Raw genomic sequence first — 27,712 nt, forward strand, 5'->3', positions numbered from 1 at the left:
AAGGGTAGATGAGGGTAGAGAAGTAAGGAGGGGCTGTAGATCGAGTGCATTTGTAGGTTAGTAGGAGAAGCTTGAACTGCATGCGGTACCTGATTGGAAGCCAGTGAAGTGACTTGAGGAGAGGGGTGATATGAGTATATCGGTCCAGGCGGAAGATAAGACGTGCAGCAGAGTTCTGAACGGACTGAAGGGGGGATAGATGGCTAAGTGGGAGGCCAGTGAGGAGTAGGTTGCAGTAGTCAAGGCGAGAGTGGATGAGAGTTCGGGTGGTGTGCTCAGAGAGGAAAGGGTGAATCTTGCTAATGTTATAGAGAAAGAAGCGACAGGTCTTGGCTATCTGCTGGATATGCACAGAGAAGGAGAGGGAGGAGTCGAAGATGACGACGAGGTTGCAGGCAGCTGAGACGGGGACGATGAGGGTGTTATCAACTGAGATAGAGAGTGGAGGGAGAGGAAAAGTGGGTTTGGGTGGGAAGACAATAAGCTCGGTCTTGGCCATGTTGTTTCAGGTGGCAGTTAGACATCCAGGCAGCAATGTCGGATAAGCAGGCCGATACTTTGGCCTGGGTTTCCGCAGTGATGTCTGGTGTGGAGAGATAAAGCTGGGTGTCGTCAGCAAAAAGATGATATTGGAAACCGTGAGATGAGATCAGGGAGCCCAGGGAAGAGGTGTAGATTGAAAAGAGAAGGGGTCCAAGGACAGATCCCTGGGGAACTCCAACAGAGAGCGGGATGGGGGTGGAGGAAGAACCATGAGAATGTACTCTGAAGGTACGGTGGGAGAGATAAGAGGAGAACCAGGAGAGGGCAGAGCCCTGTAACCCAAATGAGGCCAGTGTGGCATATTAAATGTCATAAGTAACTAAATAAATAGAAACTTTGAATGTGTTGCACCTGATTCGCATATCATGATGTCTGTTTTAGTGGCCCTTTACAAGGAGAAAACCATCTCTTCACGAATAAAGGGGATCCCTATAACCAGGCCCTCCAAATGACACACTGATTACAATTTATAACAAATTACTACTCTACCTATGAAAAGTTATTCCGTTATTATACTTCCTCTGCGTACATCCGTATGCTACACAAGCCGATATGTTTGAAAATATAAGTAAGATTAAAATAAAAATGCTACCAATAACATAGACCGACAACACAAACGCCGCAGCTCACAGGTTTGCGGTTTTGTTTTGAGTGTATTGAATGACGACTATGCGGGGGAGTAGAAACAGAGATTAACCTGATTGGTTTCAACGGGTTGACGTCACTTCGTCTCCTGTCTATTAAACCTCCTTGGTCAGCCCAAGAGTGGGAGATTTAAGACCTGCGCATAGCTCCGCCCCACCCATCCGTCCCGCACATAGCCCCGCCCAACCGACTATAGGTCCTCCCAGAACCTCCCACAGCTCCGCTTCGGTACAGCCTCCTTTTCCAGCGACAGCAGGGGATGTCTTGTGAAAAACATCATTTCCTTTTCACGGCAGCAGGAGATGACGTTTATTTAAGGCATTTCCTGCTGTCCCAGTGAAAACGGAGCTGTTTAGCGGGAGACCCCGGCTTCTCAGCGGGAGTGCTGGGGATGACCCGCATAGTAGGAGTCTCCCGCTTAAAGGGTAGAATTGGCAGGTCCGTTGTCTCAATGGAGCTAGAGACATGGTCATCGTCTCCATCAAAGCTACATTTACTTGCAAAGATGCTAAAGCATGGGCTGCAGGATTCAATGATCTTGACATTGAGCCAGTAAAGTGATTGGAATTAGTTAAAAGCTGGCAGCGGTGTTTAACTTATTTCATATAAACAGTGCCACTGTCCATGCTGGTATTTACTTTAATGCAGTCAGCATGCTAACATTATCTGTTTAAGATAAAGCAGACCTAAGCTAAATGTATGAGCAATCTGGAAAATTTTTCAACCCACCCTCACGCTGCCGTACACTGTGCCTTTCTTACATGGATTGTACCAGGCTGTTCAGTCAGATTTTCAGCTTGATACTCTCCGAATATATTCTGAAAATACTCAGATAGTGAAGTTATACATTCACTGGCTACTGGACCAAAAAGACATAAGTAAAAAGGCATCATCAGTATTTACTGATGCATCCAATCTGTAGCAGAAAAAGAAGTAGCAAATAGTCAGGTAAGACATGGAAGGTGTTAATGTTTTGATAAGATATCCCAATCCTTTTCTTTCTTTCTTTCTTTGCTTCCCTTTGAGGCTGATGTAGAAAGCTACCACAGGCTTAATTGTGAGGTTGTACATGCACATTAATAGAGCAAAGCAGAGAGGGGTTGAGAGAGGGTGTTAACTCATGCAGAAGATGTGGCAGCACATTACATTAAAATATATGGTAATAAGGCCATTAAGTATTCTGACAAGACACAGAAGGAAACAGTGGCACTTACTGTGCAGATAACATGAGAAAATTTTTGACAGGTCTGGGACAGCATAGAAGGTTTAGCTGAGAGGATTTAATGCCAGATTTTAAGTTTATTTATTTATTTATTTATTCATTCATACTTGTATCTCACAATTATCCAAAAATGAGTTTCTGTTCAACGTGGTTTACATTTAACAGTTGCTGGAGATTACATTGATTCAATTACATTTACAAGGTTGTATGATGTATTTTACAGTGATTGGCAAGATAACTATTAGTGTGTATGGAATAGTCATTGGATTGCTAGTTCATTTTTTTATATGAAAAAATGTGTTACAGTTAGAGGTTGTGTTGTGTATTGTTGTTCCACAATGATTAGTTCATGTTTTACTCATAGAATTTCCTGAAGGTCTTTAGGTCCTTTCTGAACTGGAGGTAGCTCGTGATGCTTCTTATGACTATGGGAATTGAGTTCCACCATTTTGAGCCCAGGTAGCTAGATCCCGCAATGTAGGTGGACTTGTGTAGTACATTTTTGCATTTGGGCAGGTGAATTAGTAGGTAAGCTCTGGTTCCTGGGTTTGCATTTCTTGGTGATAGTTTGATCATGTCTAGCATGTAGTCCGATGACATGCCAAACAGTATTTTGATTGTGCTAGTTTTGAAAAATAGTCTGGCCTTTATTGGGAGCCAGTGTAGCATTATGAGTAGTGGGGTTGCTGTATTGTATTTCAACTTTTTGAATATCAATCTCGCTGCTGTACCCTTCTCTACCACCGCCAACTCCAGGCTCCGTCCTTTCTGCCTCACCTCACCCCACGCGTGGAACAAACTCCCCGTGCACATACGCCAAGCCCCCTCCCTGCCCATCTTCAAATCTCTGCTTAAAGCCCACCTCTTCAATGTCACCTTCGGCACCTAACCTCTACACCCAGGAAATCTAGACTGCCCCAGCTTGACATTTCGTTCTTTAGATTGTAAGCTCCTTCGAGCAGGGACCGTCCTTTTCGTTATTATGTACAGCGCTGCGTAACACTAGTAGCGCTCTATAAATGTCATATGCTGCATTACAGTAGTCTAGTTGGGACAATATCAACGTCTGTACTATAAGACAGAATGACTGTCTGGGGAAATAGTCTCAGATTCTTAGTTTCCATAGTGTTTTGAAACTTTTTTATGTGATTGCAGCAACTTGGTCTTCAAGGGTCAGATGTTTGTCGATGATTCCTAATATTTTTATTTGTGTTTCAATTGTTGATCTATTATGAGGTTTTGGTATGTAGTGGGATTTTGCTGGCTGTATAAAACCAGGAGTTTGTTTTCTTCTCGGTTCAGTTTAAGTTTGACAGTTGTGGCCCAGTTTTCCATGAGGTTGAGTCCTTTTTTGGCCATATTCAGTATCTCCGTGATACTGTTGTTGAATGGTATGTAGGTGGTGACATCGTCTTTGTATATGAATGGATTTAAACCCATTTTTTCCAATTTCTTGCCAAGTGGAGCCATCAGGACTGAATAATATTGGTGATATCGGGGAACCCTGAAGGACCCCGCATTCAGGGATCCAGCAGGCTGAAAGTTCATTGGACATCTTGGCAAAGTAGGGGAGGAAGGGGAAATGGGACTTGATATACCGCCTTTCTGAGGTTTTTGCAACTACATTCAAAGCAGTTTACATATATTCAGGTACTTATTTTTTACATAGTAACATAGTAGATGACAGCAGAAAAAGACCTGCACGGTCCATCTAGTCTGCCCACGATAAACTCATATGTGTATACCTTACCTTGATTTGTACCTGTCTTTTTCAGGGCACAGACCGTATAAGTCTGTCCAGCAGTATTTCCCGCCTCCCAACCACCAGTCCCGCCTCCCATCACCGGCTCTGGCACAGACCCCGTATAAGTCTGCCCTCCCCTATCCTAGCCTCTCAACCACCAACCCCTCTTCCCCCGCCACCCAATTTCAGCTAAGCTTCTGTGGATCCATTCCTTCTGCACAGGATTCCTTTATGCCTATCCCACGCATGTTTGAATTCCGTTACCGTTTTCATGTCCACCACCTCCCGCGGGAGGGCATTCCAAGCGTTCACCACCCTCTCCGTGAAGAAATACTTCCTGACATCTTTCCTGAGTCTGCCCCCCTTCAATCTCATTTCATGTCCTCTCGTTCTACCGCCTTCCCATCTCCGGAAAAGATTCGTTTGCGGATTAATACCTTTCAAATATTTGAACGTCTGTATCATATCACCCCTGTTCCTCCTTTCCTCCAGAGTATACATGTTCAGGTCAGCAAGTCTCTCTTCATACGTCTTGGAACGCAACTCCCATACCATCCTCGTAGCTTTTCTTTGTACCGCTTCCATTTTTTTAACATCCTTCACAAGGTACGGCCTCCAAAACTGAACACAATACCAGGGGCAATGGAGGGTTTAGTGACTTGCCCAGAGTGACAAGGAGCTGCAGTGGGAATCAAACTCAGTTCCCCAGGATCAAAGTCCACTGCACTAACCACTAGACTACTCCTCCACTAGGTAGGATCTAGTTCTTAGAAAATGTTGAACCAGGCTGCTGCTGCTCCAGTGAGTCCTATGTTGTTGGACTGGGTCGTTAGTATTGTGTGATCTACTAGGTTGAAGGCGCATGACATATCAAATTGTAGTAGCAGTATTGACTGGCATTGGCTTCTCATTCTTCGGAATTTTGTGATCAGGGTGATTATGACTGTTATTGCTATAGCATGGTCTGAAGCCTGATTGAGAGCTGTGCAGGACTGAGTAGTGCATTAACTATTCCGTTAACTGTTGTGCTACTTGTCCCTCCATTGTTTTTGTCAACAGTGGTATTGATGCCACTGGTCTGTAATTAGTGAGCTCACTGATCTTTGTGGTGGTGTCTTTAGGGATTGGAGTGAGTATGATGTTGCCCTTATCAGAAGGGAAGTGGCCTTTCGAGAACATGTATTCTATGTTTTCAGTTAAGCGTTTGGTTGCTGAACCAATCTGGTGGGTTTTCCAACATGTAGTTTGGGCAGTTGGCATGTGCATATTTTATCAGTAGTGCTTTAACTGAGCTGGTTGTTGGTATCTTAAAGGAAGACCAGATTCTGTCTGCCTTGATGTGGTCCTCATTGATTTCACATTCGTGTAGGAAATATATGAGTGTTGTTTGTGTTGCACCTAGGTTTGATCTTATTTTTATTATTTTTTCTTCAAAAATGTTTTGCAAACTCGCCTGCTGTTGACAATTTTTTCATTTGACTTTAGCAGAGCTTGTGTGTTTAGTATGTTTTTCATTAGTTCATATATTTTTTTCATGTTTATCTCTTCTGCATTCACGTATGTTCTATAGTATTCCACTTCGGCTCTTTTTATGGTTTGTTTGTACTTTCTTAGGGCTTTCTTACATGTGGGTTTGTTCATGTCTGATTTGTTTTTGGACCATTTTCTTTCCAGTTTCCTGCACAGCTTTTTCTCTCTAATAGTTCCTCGTTGAGCTAGGGGTGCGATTGTCGTTTCCTCTTAGTTTTCATTTTGAATGGTGTTATTTCGTTTAGTGTGTTTCCTCTTAGTTCGTCCCTGTTTCTCATGAAGTGAATGTTAGTGAGTATTATGATTGCTTTGTCATTCATCACTGTTGACTAGAAGTTATGGTTGTCCACTTTTTCTCTGGTGTCTGGTGTCCTTGGTTCTCTGTTTTTGCTGTTCTGTTTCCATTGAAGTGTGAAGGTGAGTTTGTTATGGTCTGATCATGGCACCTCTGCCCAGTTATGATTCTCTATTATATGGTTGTTATTGGCTAAGAGCCTGTAAGCTAGTATGTCTAATTGGTGACGTTTTACATGAGATGAAGTGACTGGTGCTATTTTGAAGTTTCATTGGTTTAGGAGGTTTGTTAGAAGCCTGGTGTTGCTGTCATGTTTCTTGTCTAGGTGTAAATTGATATCACCTAGTAGAAGGACATTCGAGAAATTTGTGCATATGTTTGGTGTGAAGTTTATGAAGTCGTCTTAGGCGTTAGACCATCTTCCAGGTGGGCAGTAGAAAAGTATACTGCATAATTGATCAGTTAATGTTGAGTCTGTGATTTTGCATGCTATGATTTCAATTGCAGGGGATATATATTCAGCTATGGTTTCTACTGTAAAGAAGGATTTGTATATTACGGCGACCCTGCTTCCTTTCTTTTTAGTTCTGTTGATGTGTGTTATTTTATATCCTGGCGGGCATAAGTCAAGCAGTGCTGGATCGTCTCACATTTGCAGCCAGGTTTCTGATATGAATAGTATACCTAATTGCTAAGTTTCAATCCATTCTCGAATTATGGTTGACTTGTTAACCACTGATCTCACATTTATGTAACCTTTTGGAATGGGTACATACGTATCAATGGTGATATTGGTGTACTTAACAGACTGTAAATGTCTTTTTTGATGTTGTGGCCATTGCAGTTATTTTTGCTTATCTTTTTGGTATTGGTTATGGTGTTGATCTCTGGTTTGTTTTGGCTTTTATAGTTTGGTCTTTCCAGTTGGTGAGTGGGGGGGGGGGGGGGGCGTCATCTTGCTGTAATAAGTACAGGGATTTTGTTCCATTCGTTGATTGAGGTGGCTTGTAACCCAGTTATTCTTAGTACAGTATTTATCATGCAGTAGAAAAACCATGATCTATTATTGGCCATAATGGGATATGTTGTGGGACTTGTGGTAGAGTGGTGATAATTAGGGGTTAATTGCCAGAGCCACCAATGGTCTACCCAGGTCGCTTAGTAAAGTTTACTTTATTGCACAGTTTTAACCTGATGCACAGTTATGCAAATTGTGTATTATAAAGACTGAGACAGAACGGGCAACAAAAACTTGTGACAGGAATCCGATCTGTCGTATCTAGGGGGCTCCACAATTGGGGCTGGACTCAGAGACCATGAAAAATGAGTGTTTGCATCCCTGTTGTTAGGTAGAGTTTCTCTTTCAGGCTGCTGTTCTTCCATAGTCAGTCGTGCAGCTGTGAAGGGAGAGTTTAGAGCAGGCTGCAGGCCACAGTGTAGCTCTCGTGTTCATGGATTTGACAGTTTCCTTAGTTTGCTGTTTCATGGAAGGTTACAAATGCAGACAGTTCTATTTTTGAAGTTGCTGGCTTGGAATTACTTCCAAGTAGTGGAGGGGTGGGGGAGGCGAGCTAAACAGGATAGGTATTTGTAAGACAAAACTCATAAAACATACAAACCTAAAACATAATAAAACATTACAAATTCAAACCTACTTCGTAGTCCTTAAGCAGGCAGCAAGAATGTCTCAAGCACAACCTTATACTTGACCAGCAGCAGCATAAAAAGCCAGACACATTAAATGTGCCTTAAATTGATGCTTAAATGCCAACAAATGGGTCTTATGGTATTAATTGGCAGTCATTTGGGTTTACCTGTGGATCTGCCCTACTCCCTATTCTTTTCCCCTCAATTTCCAGCAAATCCCCTTTCCCAACCCAAGAAGGTCTGCCATTTTTCTTCTCCCTCCCCTTCCCCATGTGTTCCTGCATCTCCCCCCTCTCTCTCCTCTTTCCCCATCCAGCAATGTCTCTTCTTGCCCCCCACCATCCACCTCCTCCCCTCAAAGCTGCCTTTGTCTCCCTAATCCCTTCTTCCTGGTGTCCAGCATATCTCCTCTTACAACCCAAAACTGTGTGCCATCTTTCTTCTCCCTCCCTTGCCCCACATATTCCAGCATCCCCCCTTTCTCTCTCCTTCCGTGTCCAGCTTTTTCCATTTTTGCCCCCCCCCCCCAACCAATCCTCTCCCTTTCCTCAAGCCTGTTCTTGTCTTGCGGTTGGACTGAGTGCCTTGCTGTCCCTCCCCTGCCTGACGTGTTCAAGTATCAATCTCTCTTTCTCTCTCCTCTTCTTCTTTCCCATTCTGCTTTGTCCCTTCTTGCCTCCCCCCCCACCCCGCATCGGCTCCCTCCCCTCATGCCTGTCCTGGTTTTGTAGCTCCTTCCCGGTGCAGCCGCTGTGAGCGGAAGCTGGAGGCGGCGGGCGTAGAGCCTCATGCTGTAGCGCTTCCGGCTGGGTTCGCTGGAAGCGCCCCCTTGGCAGCAGGAAGTGTATCAGAGGGAGCTGTCCAGCAGAGCCCCGCTGGAAGCGCTGTAGCGCGGGGCTCTGTGCCGGCTGTTTTTGGTTCCTGCTCATCACAGCTGTACGGGGGGGGGGGGGGCGCGGGACTGGAACAGGTTTGAGGAATGGGAGTAAGAGGGGACAGGGCAGAACGGAGGACAGAGATATACTGGGGCGTGTTGGGCGGGAGGGGAGAGTGGGGCACTCAGTCCAGCAGCGTTTGGGGGGGGGGGGGGCAATGCCCTTACCACCACCTATTTAGGAAGTAGTAAGGGCTCCCATGCTACTCCTGCACTGGTCAGGTGGTGTGCAGTAATGTGCCCACGCTACCCGATTAGTACAGACATGCCTGCTGTCCACCCCTAGATACTCTTGCCATGCCAAAAAATATTTCATGGGATTAGCACACGCTAAACCCCAAACTACAATGGGACACCTCAGCGTGTCCCATGGTACTGCCCTTTTACCTCATGCTAGGCCCACATTAGGCCTACCGCACCTTAGTAAAAGAACCCCCTTTGTTAGTTGATTACCTGTTAGGTTTACATGTGATTGTACAACTGTGCTTATAATTATTGTCATTGGATATTCTGATTTCATCGATGTTTTGTTATACTTTATTACAAAAATTCAATAAAATGTATTACAAAAAAAAGATTTAAAACAGAATCTTGAAGAGATACAATCCCCATGGACATCTCATATTGGGTAGATTTTACCAGCAGGTAAGTTAATTGGTTACCTATTACATGTTTTATTAATTAAAGAAAAATATTGATTTTTGCATAAATGTATGCACATGATTGTACGTTTGTGCCTGTAATTACATATTACACTATTTACAAAAATTCAGTAATGCAACAAAAAAAATGACATCTCAATTTCTTTGCACTCACAGTCCAATTCGTTAATCAAAGCCTGGCATAGTCAACGATCTTCCCTAGTCCAGCCTGCGACCTCTTTTCCACTTCCCTTAAGTTGGAGAGGAATAGGAGACATCGTAAATTCAAAGCGAGGCTTGCACCGCATTACTCTTTAGTTCCAGTTCCGTCTGCAAGTGGCCATATTGCGGTTGTTGTAAAGACGTGCTCTGCCTTCGATACCTGCCAACACAAGGAGGTTGGGCTAACAGAGCTGCGGCCATGTTGTGGTTGGCGTAAACTCCTGCTTCGCCTTTAACGCTTCCCAGTGAGCTCCCAGTCTCGTAAGGTCCACTTGTAATTTTTCACAATCCTCCCGCGATTTAATGACTTTGAATAACTTTGTGTCATCAGCAAATTTAATTACCTCACTAGTTACTCCCGTCTCTAGGTCATTTATAAATATGTTAAAAAGCAGCGTCCCCAACACAGACCCCTGGGGAACCCCACTAACTACCCTTCTCCATTGAGATTACTGACCATTTAACCCTACTCTCTGTTTTCTATCTTTTAACCAGTTTTTAATCCACAATAGAACACTACCTCCTATCCCATGACTCTCCAATTTCCTCTGGAGTCTTTCATGAGGTACTTTGTCAAATGCCTTCTGAAAATCCAAATACACAATATCAACCAGCTCACCTTTATCCACATGTTTGTTCACCCCTTCAAAGAAATGTAGTAGATTGGTGAGGCAAGATTTCCCTTCACTAAATCCATGTTGAATTTGTCTCATTAATCCATGCTTTTGAATATGCTCTGTAATTTTGTTCTTAATAATAGTCTCTACCATTTTGCCCGGCACCAACGTCAGACTCACTGGTTTATAATTTCCCGGATCTCCTCTGGAACCTTTTTTAAAAATTGGCGTTACATTGGCCACCCTCCAATCTTCCAGTACCACGCTCGATTTTAAGGATAAATTACATATTTCTAACAATAGCTCCGCAAGCTCATTTTTCAGTTCTGTCAGTACTCTGGGATGAATACCATCTGGTCCAGGAAATTTGCTACTCTTCAGTTTGTAGAACTGCCTCATTACATCCTCCAGGTTTACAGAGAATTCATTACGTTTCTCCAACTTGTCAGCTTTGAATACCATTTCCGGCACCGGTATCCCACCTAAATGTTCCTCGGTGAAGACCGAAGCAAAGAATTCATTTAATCTCTCTGCTATGGCTTTATCTTCCTTGATCGCCTCTTTTACTCCTCAGTCATCTAGCTTGCATTTGGTCATTTCTGAGATGGGCATCCTTAGTTTCCATTATCGCCGAAAATCAGAAACGCCCAAGTCTAAGGACAACCATCTCTAGGGACGGCCTAAATGTCAAGATTTGGGCGTCCCCAACCTTATTATCGAAACAAAAGATGGACACCCATTTTGTTTCGATAATACGGGTTTCCCCGCACCTTCACCGGGACGTCCTGCGAGGATGTCCTCAGCAAAACTTGGGTGCCCCTTTTGATTATGCCCCTCCACATCACCCTTGGAGCCTTTGGCGTCCTGTACTTTGAAGGTACAGGTAGTATGCTCAAGGTAGTATTCTTAGTGGCCATTGCCTTGAATAGGAGGGTGTCGGAGTTGCAGTCCCTTTCTTTTTGGACTCCATTCTTAGAGTTTGCTAAGGACCAGGTAGTGTTACGCCCAGTTCCTTCCTTTCTGCCTAAAGTCTTATCTAGGTTTCATTTGTCTCAGTTGTTGATGTTGCCCATTCTAGGTTCTATCTCCAGATCAGAAGAAACGAACATCACGCGCTCCAACCTCCACCCTTCCCCCCATCCCCTCCGCTGCTCCCACCCTCCTCCATATCGGGCCCCCTGCACTGACCTGACAGCGCCTCTCACCTCCGTGTGGAAGCGCTGCAGGCAGCAGCAGAGCGATCTGCTGCTGTCTGCAGCACTTTCACACGGAGGTGAGAGGCGCTGTCAGGTCAGTGCAGGGGGCCCGGCATGGAGGGGGGAGGGAGCGGCGGCGAGGAGGGTAGCTGGAAATCTCGCCCGTTTTAACGGGCTTAACGGCTAGTCAAACATGTAAACAGCAAGTGACCGACTCACCTGCAAATGCGCAGTAGAGACTTCTCTCTCTGTCCCGCCCTCGCGTCAAGACATGATGACAGAGGGCAGAACAGAGAGGGAAACGGAGTCGGAGTCACTGTCGGACGCTGCCGCTTGGAAACGAATATCGCACGTACCAGCCTCCACCCTCCCCCCCATCCCCTCCGCCGCTCCCGCCCTCCTCCTTATCAGGCCCCCTGCACTGACCTGACAGCACCTCTCACCTCCATGTGGAAGCGCTGCAGGCAATAGCAGAGCGATCTGCTGCTGCCTGCAGCACTTTCACATGGAGGTGAGAGGCGCTGTCAGGTCAGTGCAGGGGGCCTGGCACGGAGGGGGGGAGCGGCGGCGAGGAGGGTAGCTAGAAATCTCGCCCATTTTTATGGGCTTAACGGCTAGTAATATATAACAGACATAAGTACCTTGTTTCGCCACAATGTTCATCAAGCATCTTGTATAAGCACTCAAATTTAGGACTTCGTCTAAGAACAAAAAGGAGACCTGACAGAATTAATCCATTTTGTGCTATATTTCTTTACAAAAAGAGTGGTGAAAGCAGGGCACAACCTCTGTAATGGCGATGGTGAAGAAAATGTCAGTTTGTGAATTTAAGAAAACACAGGACAGGCACAGAGGGTCTTTGAAGGAAAGGAAGAGATTGTAGAACTGAGCAGTTGGGATGGATGAATTCAGACTGATATTTTAAATTATGATGTTTAATAATGCATTTTTACAGGCTCATTCTGGGAGTGGATGCTATTAGGGTGGTTATGACTATTGAGTTTAGTCATCAAAATCTTGGGGCAAGGACAAAAGACTGAAGGTTTGTGCTTAAGAACTTTGCACCGGCCCATACCCTGCTCTCCATTGATTAATTCTGTGCCTTTTGAAATAAACCTCTTCCACCCTGGAGAGGGCAGGGCACCCTCCTCCTCCCCACTTCTCCAGTTCTAGTTAGCCGCTGGCCACCACTTGCAGCTGAAAGAGGACAGAGGGTAAGCGTGGAATTGCTTCTCTTGCCTATATCACCTGTCGTAAAACAGAGACCTGAACAATAAGAAAAGAAAGCAAGAAAAAGAAATGAAGTGGCCGTGGGTGTGACCGGGAAGGAGAGGAAGAGACTCACAGAACTTTGTCCTGTAGTTTGCAGAAAACTAAATGCCCTTTCTTTCTTTGCAGCCAGTGACTGTCACCAAGGAGATACGATGAAGCGGGCGTGCTTTACCTGACTGACTGCACGGCTTGGATATCTTTTCTCCGTTAATGGCGCCAAAGCCCCAGGCTGAGGAGAGCCCTGTGCGAGTGGCAGTGCGCATTCGACCCTTGCTGCCCAAGGAGTTGCTGCATGGCCACCAGTCGTGTCTGCGGGTGGAACCCCAGGGCCAACGGGTCACTCTGGGTCACAGTCGCCACTTCCACTTCCAGCATGTCCTGGACGGCTCTTGCGAGCAGGACTCAGTGTACAAGACGTGCGTGCAGCCCTTGGTCGAGGCTTTCTTTCAGGGCTTCAATGCCACTGTCTTCGCGTACGGGCAGACAGGCTCAGGGAAGACCTACACAATAGGGGAAGCAAGTTTGGGTGAGTCAAGAGTGCCTGGATTAAAGGGGCTTTTCATGGGCTTCTCTGATCATAAGTGCCAACATTTCAAAATGATTGGGGGTGCCAAACACAATGCAGATCACCTCTCTGTGGACAAATAAAGGTACCTGCTGAATATTGGGGGTGCTCAGTACCCACCGAACCAGTTCCTGAGTCCTGTGCCCCTGATAGACCATATAAGCCTTACACTGACTTGTAGACATTAAGGGAGTAATTCTATAAAGTGCACTAAAAGGCTGAGCACTAAGCACAAATTCTATAAAGGCTTCTGGGCGCCTAGATTCTGTTATAGAATACTAGAATAATATTTGCCAACATCTAGGCACATCGTGTCTATGGCAGGTGTAAATGCATGTGCCTAAATGTGCGTAAATAACATTTCTATAAGATGCACATAAATGTAGGAGATGACCATTCCCCGGCTACGTGCTTTCCCTTTGCATTTGCATGCTAAGGTTATATGGTAGTGCTTAATGCCCAGCTAGCACTTATGCACAAATCTGTAACATTCATGTGCGTAAAGGCGGATAGCTTAGCGGAGTTTTAAAAAGGTTTGGACGGCTTCCTAAAGGAAAAGTCCATAGACCGTTATTAAATGGACTTGGGGAAAATCCACTATTTCTGGGATATGCGGTATAAAATGTTTTGTACATTTTTGGAATCTTGCTGGGTATTTGTGACCTGGATTGGCCACTGTTGGAAACAGGATGCTGGGCTTGATGGCTTTCCCAGTACGGCAATACTTATGTACTTAAGTGCAATATTCTATAATCTGATCACAAATGGTGCATACATTTAGGTGCTCACATTATAGAATGAGAGGGTAAAAGGACAAGTCTTTAACCTAGGTGCTCACATTTACATCTGTTATGCATGTAAACATTTAGAATACTAGCAATTAGGTGGGTATGTGCACATATACCACATAAGTGCTGGCAGGACTCCTAACACATAGCGCCAGAGGCATGACATGGGCAGGGCTTCTACTTATGCCCGTAACTTACAGAATGCTGTAACTTACATGCATCCTTGCCATATTTAGGTGCTGGCACTTACACCAGCTCTGTGGCTGAGATAACTGCGGGAACCTAAGTGTTAGGCGCACCGATATCGGATTACATTTGTATTCTATAACAGAACCTGGATTCCTCTATAAAAGAGGCACCTACCATACAGTCTCAGGGTGCCTAGATGGAGATTCCCAAGTCTAGAATTGTCCCCTAAGAGGGCATTTCTAGAACTGGGTGTCCGGTAGGAGCCTATCCTATAAATGAACATAGGCAATTACTTTCCTTTGTAGAACACTAGTGTAACAGCTTTGATATATGCCTATAAATTAGAGCTGGTGTAAGTCCAGGTTCCGAATGCTGGAAATACGTACATGGGACTAGATTCTATATATTACGCTTAAACATTCGATGCCAAAATGGAATTCACTTAATTTAGGCATACTTAATTCAATTAATTTAGGTGTTCTTTATAGAATAAGCCTAAATTTCTGCCCAGTTTATAGAATATGCCGAGCGCCAGTTCAGGCAACTATGTTTAGTCGTGGCCAATTACGCCAAGTAAAACCTGGTGTAAATCCCAACGCCTAAATTAGGCATGGAGCAAGTATATTCTATAACACGCATAGATTTTAGATACGCCTACAACCCACCCATTCCACATCCATGACCATGCCCCCTTTTCAACTATGCAACTTAGAATTTACGCATACCATGTTACAGAATATGCTTAGTTGTATGCGTAAATTCAAATTAATGCCAATTAGTGCTGATGATTGGTTGCTAACTTCCAATTAGTGCTGATTAGCTTGTTAACCAATTAGCTTCTGTTCATTGTTATGGAATACACTTCGATTTCCACACAGAAATCTCAGTGCGATATATAAAATCCTGGGGATAACATGTATTATTCCTTAAATATAAGCCCCACCCAGACTCTTCCTATGTGTACACGCACCTGTAAAATGTGTGCATATTTTGCAGAATAGTGGTTAGGTGGATTTTTGGCATTTACATTCGTATGTGTACACCTGTGTGTACATGCTAGTATTCTAATCATTTGTACAGGCAACTGGCACGTAAATGCAAGCGTTTAGTTTATACAATTACCCCATAAGGGGGTAATTTTATAAAATACTAGTAAAAAAGGCCCGTTTCTGGAACGAATGAAACGGGCGCTAGCAAGGTTTTCCTGGGAGTGTGTATGTTTGAGAGAGAGAGCCAGAGTGAATGTGCGGGTGTGTGACAGAGTGAGACTGTCTGTGTGACAGTGTGTGTGTGAGAATGAGAGTGTGTGACAGGGCCCCCTCCCCTGTTCCTAATGCCCCTCACCCCTTTCCCTCCCCTCCTTTTCCTCCTGCTTCCCACACTTTGGGTTCCTTAAGGCTTTCAAAAGTCTATGTACCCCCGTGGCCCTAATGCCCAGTATCCGGATACCCCACCGCTTTCCTCCTCACCCCTCCCCCAAGATGTAATACTTTCACATCCTTCATTTTTTAAAAAAAGTGTCCTATCTACCTTGTGTACAAATGCCCGGCATTCAGATTGTGTTCCTCTCGTAAATTTTCATTTCTTTCATTCATTCAGAACTTGCCCCCCCTGAACACTTTTGGTTCCTTCAGTCTTTTAAAACTGTCCTATGTACCCTGTGTGCTAATGGCCAGCATTGAGATTGTTTTCCTGTCCCAAATTTGCATGTCTTTCAGTCATTCACAACTCCCCCCCACCCCCCCCCCCCCTTCTCCAGTATAACACTTTCGTTTCCTTCAGTCTTTTAAAACTCTCCTTTCTACCCTGTGTCCTAATGGCCAGCATTCAGATTGTTTTCCTTTCCCAAATGTTCATGTCTTTCAGTTGTTCAGAACTCCCCCCTCCCCCCATTTAACACTTTCGGTTCCTTCAGTCTTTTAAAACTCTCCTATCAACCCTGTGTCCTAATGGCCAGCACTCAGATTGTTTTGCTTTGCCAAATTGTCTGTCACTGAGGTCAGAGCATGCCTGCCTAGCAGACCACTTCCGGCAGGCACGGTCCCAAGCACATCCTGTTGGAGGTGAGAATTATTATATAGGATTCTATCATGTTGCAAATTGCCCCCCTCCCCTCACAACTGCCCCAGCTCACACACATGTTCATCCATGAACTTGTAAAGGGGTTGGAAAGAATCCGATGAGCCTTGCTCTGCATGCTTTCCTTACTTGTTTCATTGTTGTAGTTGGCTACAAATGTGCATTGTTTTTTTTGGCTTTCTCAAAATTGCCACATACAGCTGTTGAGTAATTAGAAGAAGGTTGGGCTTGGTGATCTTCTGGACTTCTTTCAACTTAGACCTGCAAATTTCCTGCTGGAAATACCAATGTAAATCCTTTCTTTTCAGCTAGCAATGTCTGTTAATTTGCCCTATGTGTCCCCTTCTTGGATATTAGTTGTACGTATTCCCACAGAACAGCCACTACATTCATTACTCAGGGAAGCTGAAAACACTGGGTGGGAACATCACTCAAGACTGTTAAACAAAGTGGATAATGTCCCAAACTGGTTATTTTTTTTGTAATAGAATAAATGACAGCAGTTAAAGACCTGCAAGATCCATCCTGTCTGCCCAAAAAGGCAGCCAGAGCCGCACCAGCCACTCCATGCAGATTGCACTCCTTCATAATGAAACATTAGTGTTGCAATGTCTAAATCCGATTTTGAAAGTTTTGCTGAAAACGTCCAATAATCAAGTGGCAAACATAGTGATTTTGAAACCAGAAAATCAAGTGATTTTCGAACCAGAAAAACTATCTTTTGATTTGAAAATGGCCATTTGCTAGGCATTTTTGTGCTCAGTGCATCTATCTTTTTGGACCATTTTCGAAAAAGAAAAAAAAAAAGTCCAAGGGAAAACCACACAAAAACAAGCCATTGGGACATCTGGTGGGACATCCCAGCAGAGCAGTGGTGGCATCCTAGGGGGCACTGCAGTGGACTTCGCAAAAAAATGTCCCAGATACACATCTCAACATTACACATTTATATTGTATGGCGAGCCCTCCAAAACCCACCAAAAACCTACTGTACCCAACTGTACATCACTACAATAGCCCTTATGGCTTCAGGTGTCACCTGTATGTGGGTACAGTAGGTGTTTGGTGGGTTTTGGAGGGCTCATACTTCGCACCACAAGTGCAACAGTTAGAGTGGGATATGAACCTGGGTTCCCTTCTCTACAGTGCAGTGCACCAACCATTAGGCTACTCCTGGGACCTGCTTGCTGCTCTAGGACTGGCCATAACATCTGAAGCTGTCATACAGACAGGTATGTACTGTTTCTTTCACATCTTTTGGGGGGGGGGGGGGTCAGTGACCACTGGGGGAGTAAGGGGTTTAATCCTTAATCTCTCCAGTAGTCATCTGGTCATTTAGGGCATCTTTTTGTGACTTAGTTATGAATGAAACAGGTCTAGACCAAAATGTCTTTTAGCCCTGGATGTTTTTGCTTTATTCCATTATGGCAGAAAAAGTACAAGTTTTGGGAACGCTCAAATCCTGCCTCCAACATGCCTCCTTGTGATTTGGATGCACTGCAGACGGTACAAATCAAAGTAGGGTATACATAAAAAGTAGCACATATGAGTTATCTTGTTGGGCAGACTGGATGGACCGTGCAGGTCTTTTTCTGCCGTCATCTTCTATGTTACTATATGTTACATAAAAAAATGTTTTAAAAATGGGTTTCAAAAATAGCAATTTGGATGTTTTGGCAAAAAAAAACATCTATCTTCCTCTTTGTGCCACTTGTTGGACATTTTTCTGTTTTGAAAATGAGCCCCAATTCCACTTAAATCCCATTTCCAAAGAAGTATTGATTTTGGTCTTGCTTTTTAGTGCAGAAATTGTGATCTGTATTGTAACTGTGTGTCCCTCTGGGTCCATCAGCGTCCATCAACGAAGATGAACAGGGCATTATCCCCCGTGCCATGGCGGAAATTTTCAGACTTATTGATGAAAATGACCTGATTGATTACACTGTGAAAGTCTCCTATTTGGAAGTATATAAAGAAGAATTCAGGGACCTTCTGGAGGTAGAGACAGCCAGCAAAGACATTCAGATTCGAGAGGTTGAGAAAGGCAACATTGGTAAGAATTATTTTGCTGTACTTATTTGTTGGACTTTATTAACCACCTTTATGAAGAGATTCACCCAAGGCGGTGTACAATAGGTACAGTTTAACATCAAACTTACAATTTTGTTAATAGCATAACAATAGTAAAAGATACATAAATACAATGAAAGAGGAAAACTTGAAAACTGCAAATTGAAACCCAACAATAAGACTACCATGAAACAGGAAACAGGATCAAAAATATACACATTTAACAGCACTGAAATTCAAATAACAGAGATAATACGATGTAAGCTTAATAATGATGGACTATCTAATAAGCACACAAGTTGAACAATTAAATAACATTGCTATGATACTAATTCTTTTCAAATGTTAGTTTTGTTACCTCTAAAGACCCTCTTTATCCTCACCTGATAGAACAGATTTAGCAGTAGAGTTAAGCAATATTAAAGTGTACAGTAATAATCTCATGCTTATTTGCTGTGGACTGTGATGGAAGTGATGATTGGGAGAAGTCTGACTGAAACAAGACCCAACGGCTGGGTTGATGCACATCCCTGAGACTGAAAGAGATGCTAGATTTCTAAATGACTTCCCCTTGATCTGTTGACATTTCCCTTTTTCCTCTCTATCCTTCCTCCCCCCCCCCCCTTTTTATATTGTAAACTGCTCAGACATTCTTTGATGGGTGGGGTATAAGCTTCTAATAAACTTGAAACTTGACTGGTCACTTAAAAGGAAGGATGTGGAATTTCCAGGACACCATTGATGACCAGAAAGCTAGTTCTTGTACAAGTTGTTTTGCCTTTTTCAGACTGGATGTCTCCACATTGTCCTTGAGGCTTTCCACAGTATCCAGCCTCTGTATTAGGGCTGGCAATGGCCAAGTCTGAAAAAGTCAGATTCATGATGTAGGCTAATTCGCCATTGTAGTGCTTTATGCAGGGTTTTGACCCTAAAGCCCGCGCAACCCAATTGGCGCAGCCACGCCTACTGTCTGCCACCAGACATGCCTCCTTCACTAGAAAATAAAAAATATTTTCCAGTGCTCTAAGCAGAAAACTACCGTGGAATGCCTCAGCATGTCCTGCTGTAATGCTCTTTTACCTCACAGTAGGCCTACTGCACCTTTGTACAAGGGCCCCTCAGGATGCTATAAATGCACATATATTTGCTGGCACATCCAGCGTGAGTAGCACTTTCACAAAGCTGTATGTAGGAAAAAAAAAGAATGTCATCATCCATGCATAAGTACCGGTGATTATGTGTGGGATTGGCTATTTTGCAACATCCACATATAAATGGCAGCCCGATTTCACAAATGTATACATGGAACTGGCAGCAATTATTAAGTAGTGCCACCGGAGGGGGGGGGTTCACATTAGAGACAGAAATAAAAAATGGGGGTGTTAAGGACAATTTCCACCTTATTTGTCCCCCCTCTTTAAAGGCCTAACCAAAATAAGCACTTTTTCAGATCTATAATTTGCCTTTGAGCAGGGTCAATAGTGGACAGGGAAACTTGTAAATATATATTTATTCTCAGGCCATACCCTTTGAAATCTGTACCACAGGGATGTACTTGTGTAGATAGTGCCTTTCTGAAATAGCTTTTTACATGTATAGCCAGTCTATACGTGTAAATGCCTCTAAAAATGACCTCCTTTATGTTCTTGTGTTCGGTAACAGTGAGATTCATTTACTTTAAGGGCGGGGGCGGGCATTCTTATTTTCTTCTGATGTTTGTTGAAAGTGTTTCTTTTTTTCAGTGTTGTGTGGCGTGAAGGAGAATGACGTAGAAGGACTAGATGAGGTGCTGAGCCTGCTTGAAATGGGAAACACAGCCAAACACACTGCAGCCACTCAGATCAACATGCAGTCTAGCCGGTCACATACCGTATTCACTGTTATCATGGAACAGAGGCGGGGCGCAGGCCGCATCAGTCGGCCGACACTCAAGGATCAAGTCTTAGTCCTTGGCTCGGGGCAGGTGCTTACCTCGAAGTTTCACTTTGTGGACCTAGCAGGCTCAGAGCGCATCTTGAAGACAGGCAACACAGGAGAGCGTTTGAAAGAGAGCATCCAGATCAATTCAGGCTTACTAGCCTTGGGCAATGTGATTAGTGCCTTGGGTGACCCACGGAGGAAAAGCAGCCACATCCCATACAGAGATTCCAAAATTACCAGGTAGCGTTGCCATAGTGTGCGTCTGACTTTTGTACAAGAAAATGAATGCCATCTAATACCAAAGTAGGTAAAAAAAAAAAAAAAAGAAGGTGCAAACAACCTGTAAGTCTCTTTGCTTATATAATTTTGAGAGTGCACCTTTTGCCCAAGGTGTTCATTTTCTGCATTAAAAAAATAAAGTCCACAGGAACAAATTATGCATTCACAAACCTCTGCATAAAATACTGCAAGACTTTTGTTTATAAAGACTAAATTGAAGGATAAGGAAAAAAAAATAATCTGTTTTGCGCAAATTGTTGCTTGGACAGTTTTTCCTTTGGAAACTTTTTCCATCCAGAAGTTGCAAGAAATTAGCACCTTCAGCAATGATGTGCTATCTTGCAAGCAAATTGACTTGGCAGACTTCTTGCACTTACTTTTTGTTTCGTCAAATTTTATCTTCTGCTAGTCTTTAGGGAACTTTTACAAAGGCACGGTAGCATTATTAGCATGCACTAAATGCTAGAGACACCCATAGGCATATTTGGGCGTCGCTAGTGTTTAGTGCACGTTTATTTTTATTGCGCACTAAAAACATTAGAGCACCTTTGTAAAAGGCCCACTTAGTATTTCAACAGAAACTGTCTCATAGTTGTTATTGCATTCAATGGAAGAACAAAAAGGTCTCATATAAATACCATTCTTCCACGTTCTCAGCTGGCCTTTGAGTTGTGTGAGACTGTTTCTGAGGGCAGTGTAATAAACTGCATTAAGCTTAGAAGGGCATTTTTGAAAGAACATCCAAGTCAGAATTGGGACATCCTGCTCATAACATGCAAAAAACCCATTCATCTCCGTTAGTTTTCAACAGGAAAAACGTTGGGGTATCTTGTTACAAAATGTGAGAACGTCCAAATGAACAGCCATTTTCCAAACTAAAATGTCCAGATGATGAACGCCAAAAAAAACAGGGACAAGGATGTCTGTCTGGCAGCATTTGTACAGAAATGGTCACACAGACATAAGCAGAGGAGCAGCCTAGTGGTCAGCGCAGTGGACTTTAATCCAGAGAAGCCAGGTTCATATTCCACTGCAACTCTGTTATTTTAAATGGTAAGCCATCCAGAGAAAGGGAAATACCTATTGTACCTGAATGTGTACCACGTCCATAACCTTTAGGCTTGCAGGTGTCTTTAATATTTAGGTACAGTAGATATATCTCTGGTTCTGGAGGGCTCACAGTTTAAAGATTTTAAAAAATGAGTTGGAGAGGAATTTGAACTTGAGTTCTCTGGTTTACAGTCCACTGTAGGTGCTGGTACTCAAATGCTAGGCGACCCTTCAGGGGTGAGGTGATCACTGAGGGACCCACCCCACAATAGCTAGGCCCCCTGCAACTAGTCACAGAATCTATGGCAAGTCAGAATTTGTGTGTAGAGCCTAAGCTCAAATCATTAAAACTTGAGGTTCATGGCTCAATTTTAGCAGACAATGGAAAAGGTGCCGGTACTCAGTACCCCCTCAAAAAAAGCCATGACTGTACTGACCACTAGGCTACTTCTCTGCCCAAAATACCTGATGTCAGGGTGCCTACTTTCCCTTTCTGGTGTTACTTTCAGGAGTGAGGGAGAGGGAACAGTAACCACTGGAGGATTCATAAGGGGTCATGCCTTAAATCCATCCAGGGCTCACCTGCTCAATCAAAGCCCCTTTTTGTACCCTGGATGTGATTGAAATAGGTCTAAATAAAAATGTCCTTCTTTTTAGACTTGAACATTTCCTCCAGTTCGATTATCACTATTGGGCATCCTAATTGTGGGCCTCCCTAAACCCGCCCACAACACTCCCCCCTCACCATTTGGATGCACCACAATGTAGGATGTCCAAATTGTGCTGTTCCAAAATCGCAATTTGGACGTGGACTTTTTTTGGGCATTTTGAAAGGTCCATCTGTTTTTGAAAATGAGCACCTTTGTGAAATAGTGTACTTCCAGTCTAGCACAGATATTTTGCATGCTAAGATTACTTCCTGGGCTTGTATAAAATTGCATGACTGGATACATACATAGAAAGTACACATACACAGTGATTGCATACTGCATACTTTTATTTGATCTGTGTGTAGTTATTCCTGGGGTTGTGGGTAGGGCAGAGCAGAGGCGGTGTTATAATGTAAACATAGAGTTTATAAAATATACATGTATCTATGTAGAGTACATGCACACATTTACACCTGCCTCAGAGCAGGTGTAAATCTGTGTATTGTGATTGGGACCTATTTTAAGCACCTGGGTTGCCTTTATAAAACAGGCTAGAAACAGGCGCCGTGTTTGGACTTCTCACATATGTGTGTATCCCTGGTCCCACCACAAGTTCTGGGCTCCAGCTAGCTCTTCAGGTCAAGTACCCGAAACCAGGGCCACAAACATTAGTTCTTCTTTTACTGACCTGGGTGCAGGCTGGAGCTGGAATAACTCCAGTTTGCTGTAGGATTTTAAGCCACACCCTTTGACTTCACTCGCACTCCAAGAAAACTCTCCACTCCGGGATTTTTGTTAAATTCAAATTATAACTTTACTGAAACTTCAACAGGCAGATATCCAAACTTCATACTTTTCTTATAACAAACAGTTCACTTTGATGAAATAGATTTTTGTATCAATCCGAGACATTTGGTGTAAAGTTCCAACTACTAAATTAATAGTCTCTTAATAGATCCTAGGGTATTTACAGGATCCACCGGTCCACCAATGTCCATCTTTTCTGGCAGAACAGTCCAAAGCTGTGGCTTCCTGCTCCTTCTGCGGCAAGCTGTCCTGCTGGCGCTTTTACCCAGTCGCCAGACCCACTCGGGATTGGGCCTCCCTGTCCATCCTACTCCTCCAGGGGTGCACTTTCATGAGCTGCTTGCTTTTATTAACAGCAACTACCTTTTTGGTCAGCTTTAGGTTATTGGGCCTGATCAGGATACCTCCTCTCCTCATAGGTCCTGGCAGGGGTGAAGGCAACCAAAGACTGTGTGCTCTTTAATCCTATAACTTTTATAACATTCAGACTGTACCCCAACTATGACATCTCTTGTCACTTATTCTCACAATACCTCCCTCTGGGCTGGGCTGGGCTCTTCACTTTCCCACTCATGCTGTTGTTATTCCTCCCCCAGCTACAAACCATTTCTAGTAATCCCCTGGGGAAATCCAATTTACCAGGGGATTATATGCGTTAAGGGCCTAATTTTGGCAACTAATTGCACAGCAGCTCCTCTCTCCCAAGCTTGCTCTGAACACTTCAGGTGCCCCCTTGATAGCTGTATGTGAGGCAGTTGCCTCTTTGCATCATGTAACACCATGGCCCAGGTCCCCTCTTGTCACCCCCACTTTCCTTCTCCACATTCTTAACCTATCCTTACCCAGTCTTTTTCTCTTTCAGTCCCTTGTTCTTATGCAGTCTCTGTTACTCTCCCAAACAGCCTCCTTCTCATAATTCTCACCCCTTCTCAAGACCTTTTGTCTAATTTCTCTTTTCCATATCATCAAGCTGATCAATCCATAGACTGGTGGGTTGTGTCCATCTACCAGCAGGTGGAGATAGAGAGCAAACTTTTGCCTCCCTATATGTGGTCATGTGCTGCCGGAAACTCCTGTATGTTCTCTATCTCAGCAGGTGGTGGTCACACACAGCAGCAGCTCTGGCTAGGCCTCCAAGCCTAATTTTTAGGTTTTGTTGAGTGCCTGGGGTTGAGGGCTCTTCTTGAGCAAGTGCAAACCTGGTGGCGCCAGGTCCCTCCTTTTCTCCCCCCTCCCGCTGGCTCCGTTTAAAAAAAAAAAAAAAAAAATTTTGAACGTCCTTAAAGACGTTTATTTCGACGTTTATTTAAACGTTTATTGCAGCTACTCACTGGGACACCAGGTCGTTACAGCTCGGAGCGGACCGCAGGTAATTTTTACCTTTTATAGCGGGCAGGCGGTTCCCCGATTGGTCTTCACGTGGCCCATGGCGTCGGAGGGCGAGGGCGCAAAGAGTCGCTCCCCGGATCGCATGTGCGCTTCCAGAGGGGATGCGGGGGTCTTAAAGTCTGATTCGCCCTTGTTGGGTGACAGTTTCGTGACCGATGAGTGTCTCGGTCCTTCCTCCGGCGTGGCGGTTTTTCCCGCCATAAACGCCCATCCCCCGCGGCTCGCCTCCGCCATATTAGTCGGCCACGCGGCTCGGACGGCTTCTTCTTGGGCCGCCCTTGAGGTGGGAGACATTGATGCCATGAACGCCCTTAATTTGGGCGACGGCACAGAAGCGGCTAAAGTTAAGCGCCGTTCTTCCCGCGCGGCTCCTTCGCGGAGTGTCGCGCCGGACGCCATCTTGGATGCGCAGCATGTCTCAACCCCGCTCTTGCGAGCGCCGGTTGAGGGTGCGTCTAGGGCTGTAGCCCAGGCTGCGGAAGTGCACAGTCGGGGGGGGGTTTCTCCCCCGAGTTTGTTTTGCTGCTGCATCAGGCCTTCCTTATGCAAAACGCTGCCCCTGCTCCCTCGTCTGGTAAAGAGGTTGAGGCCCCCGGAGGTAAACGCCCTCGGGTTGATTCCCAGGCCTTGGAGGACTTTGTCTCCTCCGATGTAGATGAGGGCAGCGTATCTGAGTTCTCCCAACGGTCCTTTGCGGATTCCTTGGAGGAGACGGATCCCCGCTCGGATGGAGCGGATGACCCCTCTGCAGCGCGGCTCTTTAGCTCAGAGGATTTGGCCAACCTGTTAGTGCAGGCCATGGGCATTTTGAAGATTTCCTCTCCGGAGGACGTCTCTTCCTCAGCCCCTGTTGGCTCTGCCATTATGCTGGGGACGAAGCGCCCGCCTAGAACCTTCCACGTGCATGATGCCATGCACACCTTAATTTCGGCTCAATGGGATGTCCCAGAAGCGAGCCTTAAAGTGGCTAGGGCTATGTCCCGCCTCTATCCTTTGCCTGAAAGTGAACGTGAGGCCTATCTGTGGCCTACCGTGGATTCTTTAATCACTGCGGTGACTAAGAAAACGGCGTTGCCGGTGGAAGGTGGCACGGCCCTAAAGGACGCCCAAGACAGAAGATTGGAGGCGGCCTTAAGGTCGTCCTTTGAGGCGGCTGCTTTAAGTTTGCAGGCCTCAGTTTGCGGCTCCTATGTGGCCAGGGCGTGCCTGACGATGGTGCAGCGGGCTTCCCCCTCGGATCATTCCTTGAGGGCTGATTGGCCGGCCCTGGAATTGGGCTTGGCCTATTTGGCAGACTTGCTGTATGATGTCTTGAGGGCCTCAGCTAAAGGCATGGCTCAGACAATCTCTGCGCGGCGGTGGCTTTGGCTGAAGCATTGGTCTGCTGACCACGCCTCTAAATCCCGCCTAGCGAAATTGCCTTTTAAAGGCAAGCTGCTCTTTGGGGTCGAGCTGGACAAAATCGTGACCGATCTCGGCATGTCTAAGGGCAAGAAGTTACCAGAGGTCAGGGCTCGGGCTAGTACTCGTCCCGGTACCTCCAGAGGACGGTTTCAGGAAGCCCGTCGGTACCGCCCGGGCAGGTCGGGCTCTTCTGCCTCCTCTTCCTTCAAGAGGAACTTCTCCCCCAAGCAGCATTCCTTTTGCAGAGACCGCCGTCCCGGAGGTGCTCCCTCCGGTCCTCCCCCAGGGTCTCGTACCCAATGACGGGGCCTTGGTCCACACCCCAGTGCAGATTGGAGGACGGCTGTCCTCGTTTCTGGGCGAGTGGACCACAATAACTTCAGACGCTTGGGTGCTGGAAGTCATCAAAGACGGCTACAAGCTAGAGTTCTGCCGACCCTTAAGAGACGGGTTTGTACTCTCTCCCTGCAAGTCTCCGGTCAAAGCTGTGGCAGTGCAGCAGACCTTGGACAATCTGATCCGCCTGGGTGCGGTCGTTCCGGTGCCAGAAAATCAGCTTGGCAAGGGACGTTACTCCATTTACTTTGTGGTACCAAAGAAAGGAGGTTCTGTACGGCCTATCCTCGACCTCAAAGGGGTCAATCGGGCCTTGAAAGTTCGGCACTTTCGCATGGAGACTCTCCGCTCTGTTATAGCGGCAGTGAAGGCAGGGGAGTACCTGGCATCCTTGGACATCAAGGAAGCGTACTTGCATATTCCTATCTGGCCTCCCCATCAACGCTTTTTGCGTTTTGCAGTCCTGGGCTGACACTTCCAGTTCAGAGCCCTCCCGTTCGGGTTGGCTACTGCTCCGCGGACCTTCTCCAAAGTAATGGTGGTCATCGCGGCCTTCCTGAGGAAGGAAGGAGTACAAGTCCATCCTTATCTGGACGACTGGTTGATCCGAGCCCCCTCTTATGCAGAGTGCGGCAAAGCTGTGAACCGGGTGGTTGCTCTTTTGAGCTCCCTGGGGTGGATCATCAACTGGGAGAAAAGCCAGCTGCGCCCGACTCAGTCCCTGGAGTATCTGGGAGTTCGATTCGACACCCAAGTGGGCAGAGTGTTCCTGCCAGACAATCGGATTGTCAAACTTCAGGCTCAGGTGGACCAGTTTCTAGTAGCCTCTCCTCTTCGGGCTTGGGACTATGTGCAGCTGTTGGGCTCTATGACGGCCACGATGGAAGTAGTGCCCTGGGCCAGGGCTCATATGAGACCACTACAACACTCTCTGCTGCAGCGCTGGACTCCGATGTCGGAGGATTATGCTGTGCGCCTTCCCTTGGACCCAGCAGTGCGCAAGGCGCTGAGCTGGTGGATGCAGACAGACAAGTTGTCCGCAGGAATGCCTCTGGTGACCCCGGAGTGGATTGTTGTCACGACGGACGCCTCTTTGTCGGGCTGGGGAGCCCACTGCTTGGGAAGGACAGCGCAGGGGCTCTGGTCTCCTGCAGAGGCAAAGTGGTCTATCAACCTCCTGGAACTCAGAGCCATTCGGTTGGCGCTTTTGGAGTTCATCCCGGTACTGGCGTTGAAGCCAGTACGGGTCCTGTCGGACAATGCCACGGCTGTGGCCTATGTCAACCGCCAGGGAGGTACCAAGAGCGCCCCTCTAGCCAAGGAGGCTATGAGTCTATGCCAGTGGGCGGAAGCGAACCTGGAGCAGCTGTCAGCGGCCCACATTGCCGGAGTCATGAATGTCAAGGCGGACTTTCTCAGTCGCCATACCTTGGAGCCCGGAGAGTGGCAGCTATCTGCTCAGGCGTTCTTGGACATCACGAAGCGCTGGGGCCAGCCGAGCCTAGATCTGATGGCGTCATCGGCCAATTGCCAAGTGCCGCGCTTTTTCAGCAGAGGACGGGACCCTCGATCCCTGGGAGTAGATGCTCTTCTCCAACAGTGGCCGACACAAGAGCTTCTCTATGTGTTCCCGCCCTGGCCCATGCTGGGCAGGGTGCTAGACCGGGTGGCAAAGCAT

At 45.6% G+C, this 27,712-nt stretch overlaps 1 protein-coding gene across 1 annotated transcript in view; it reads left to right on the forward strand.

The window, feature by feature from the left end:
• Positions 1–1,612: 1,612 nt before the first annotated feature.
• The window catches only part of KIF7 (kinesin family member 7), a 138,247-nt gene continuing 112,147 nt past the window's right edge, over positions 1,613–27,712 (forward strand). The window contains exons 1-4 of the mRNA XM_030203433.1: positions 1,613–2,136; positions 12,635–13,034; positions 17,982–18,182; positions 19,942–20,359. Of these exons, the coding sequence (XP_030059293.1) occupies positions 12,719–13,034; positions 17,982–18,182; positions 19,942–20,359 (935 nt within the window). The 5' untranslated portion in view covers positions 1,613–2,136; positions 12,635–12,718. The remainder of the gene's footprint in view (positions 2,137–12,634; positions 13,035–17,981; positions 18,183–19,941; positions 20,360–27,712) is intronic.

The sequence above is a fragment of the Microcaecilia unicolor genome, chromosome 5 (genome assembly GCF_901765095.1).
Source record: "Microcaecilia unicolor chromosome 5, aMicUni1.1, whole genome shotgun sequence".
Lineage (NCBI taxonomy): Eukaryota > Metazoa > Chordata > Amphibia > Gymnophiona > Siphonopidae > Microcaecilia > Microcaecilia unicolor.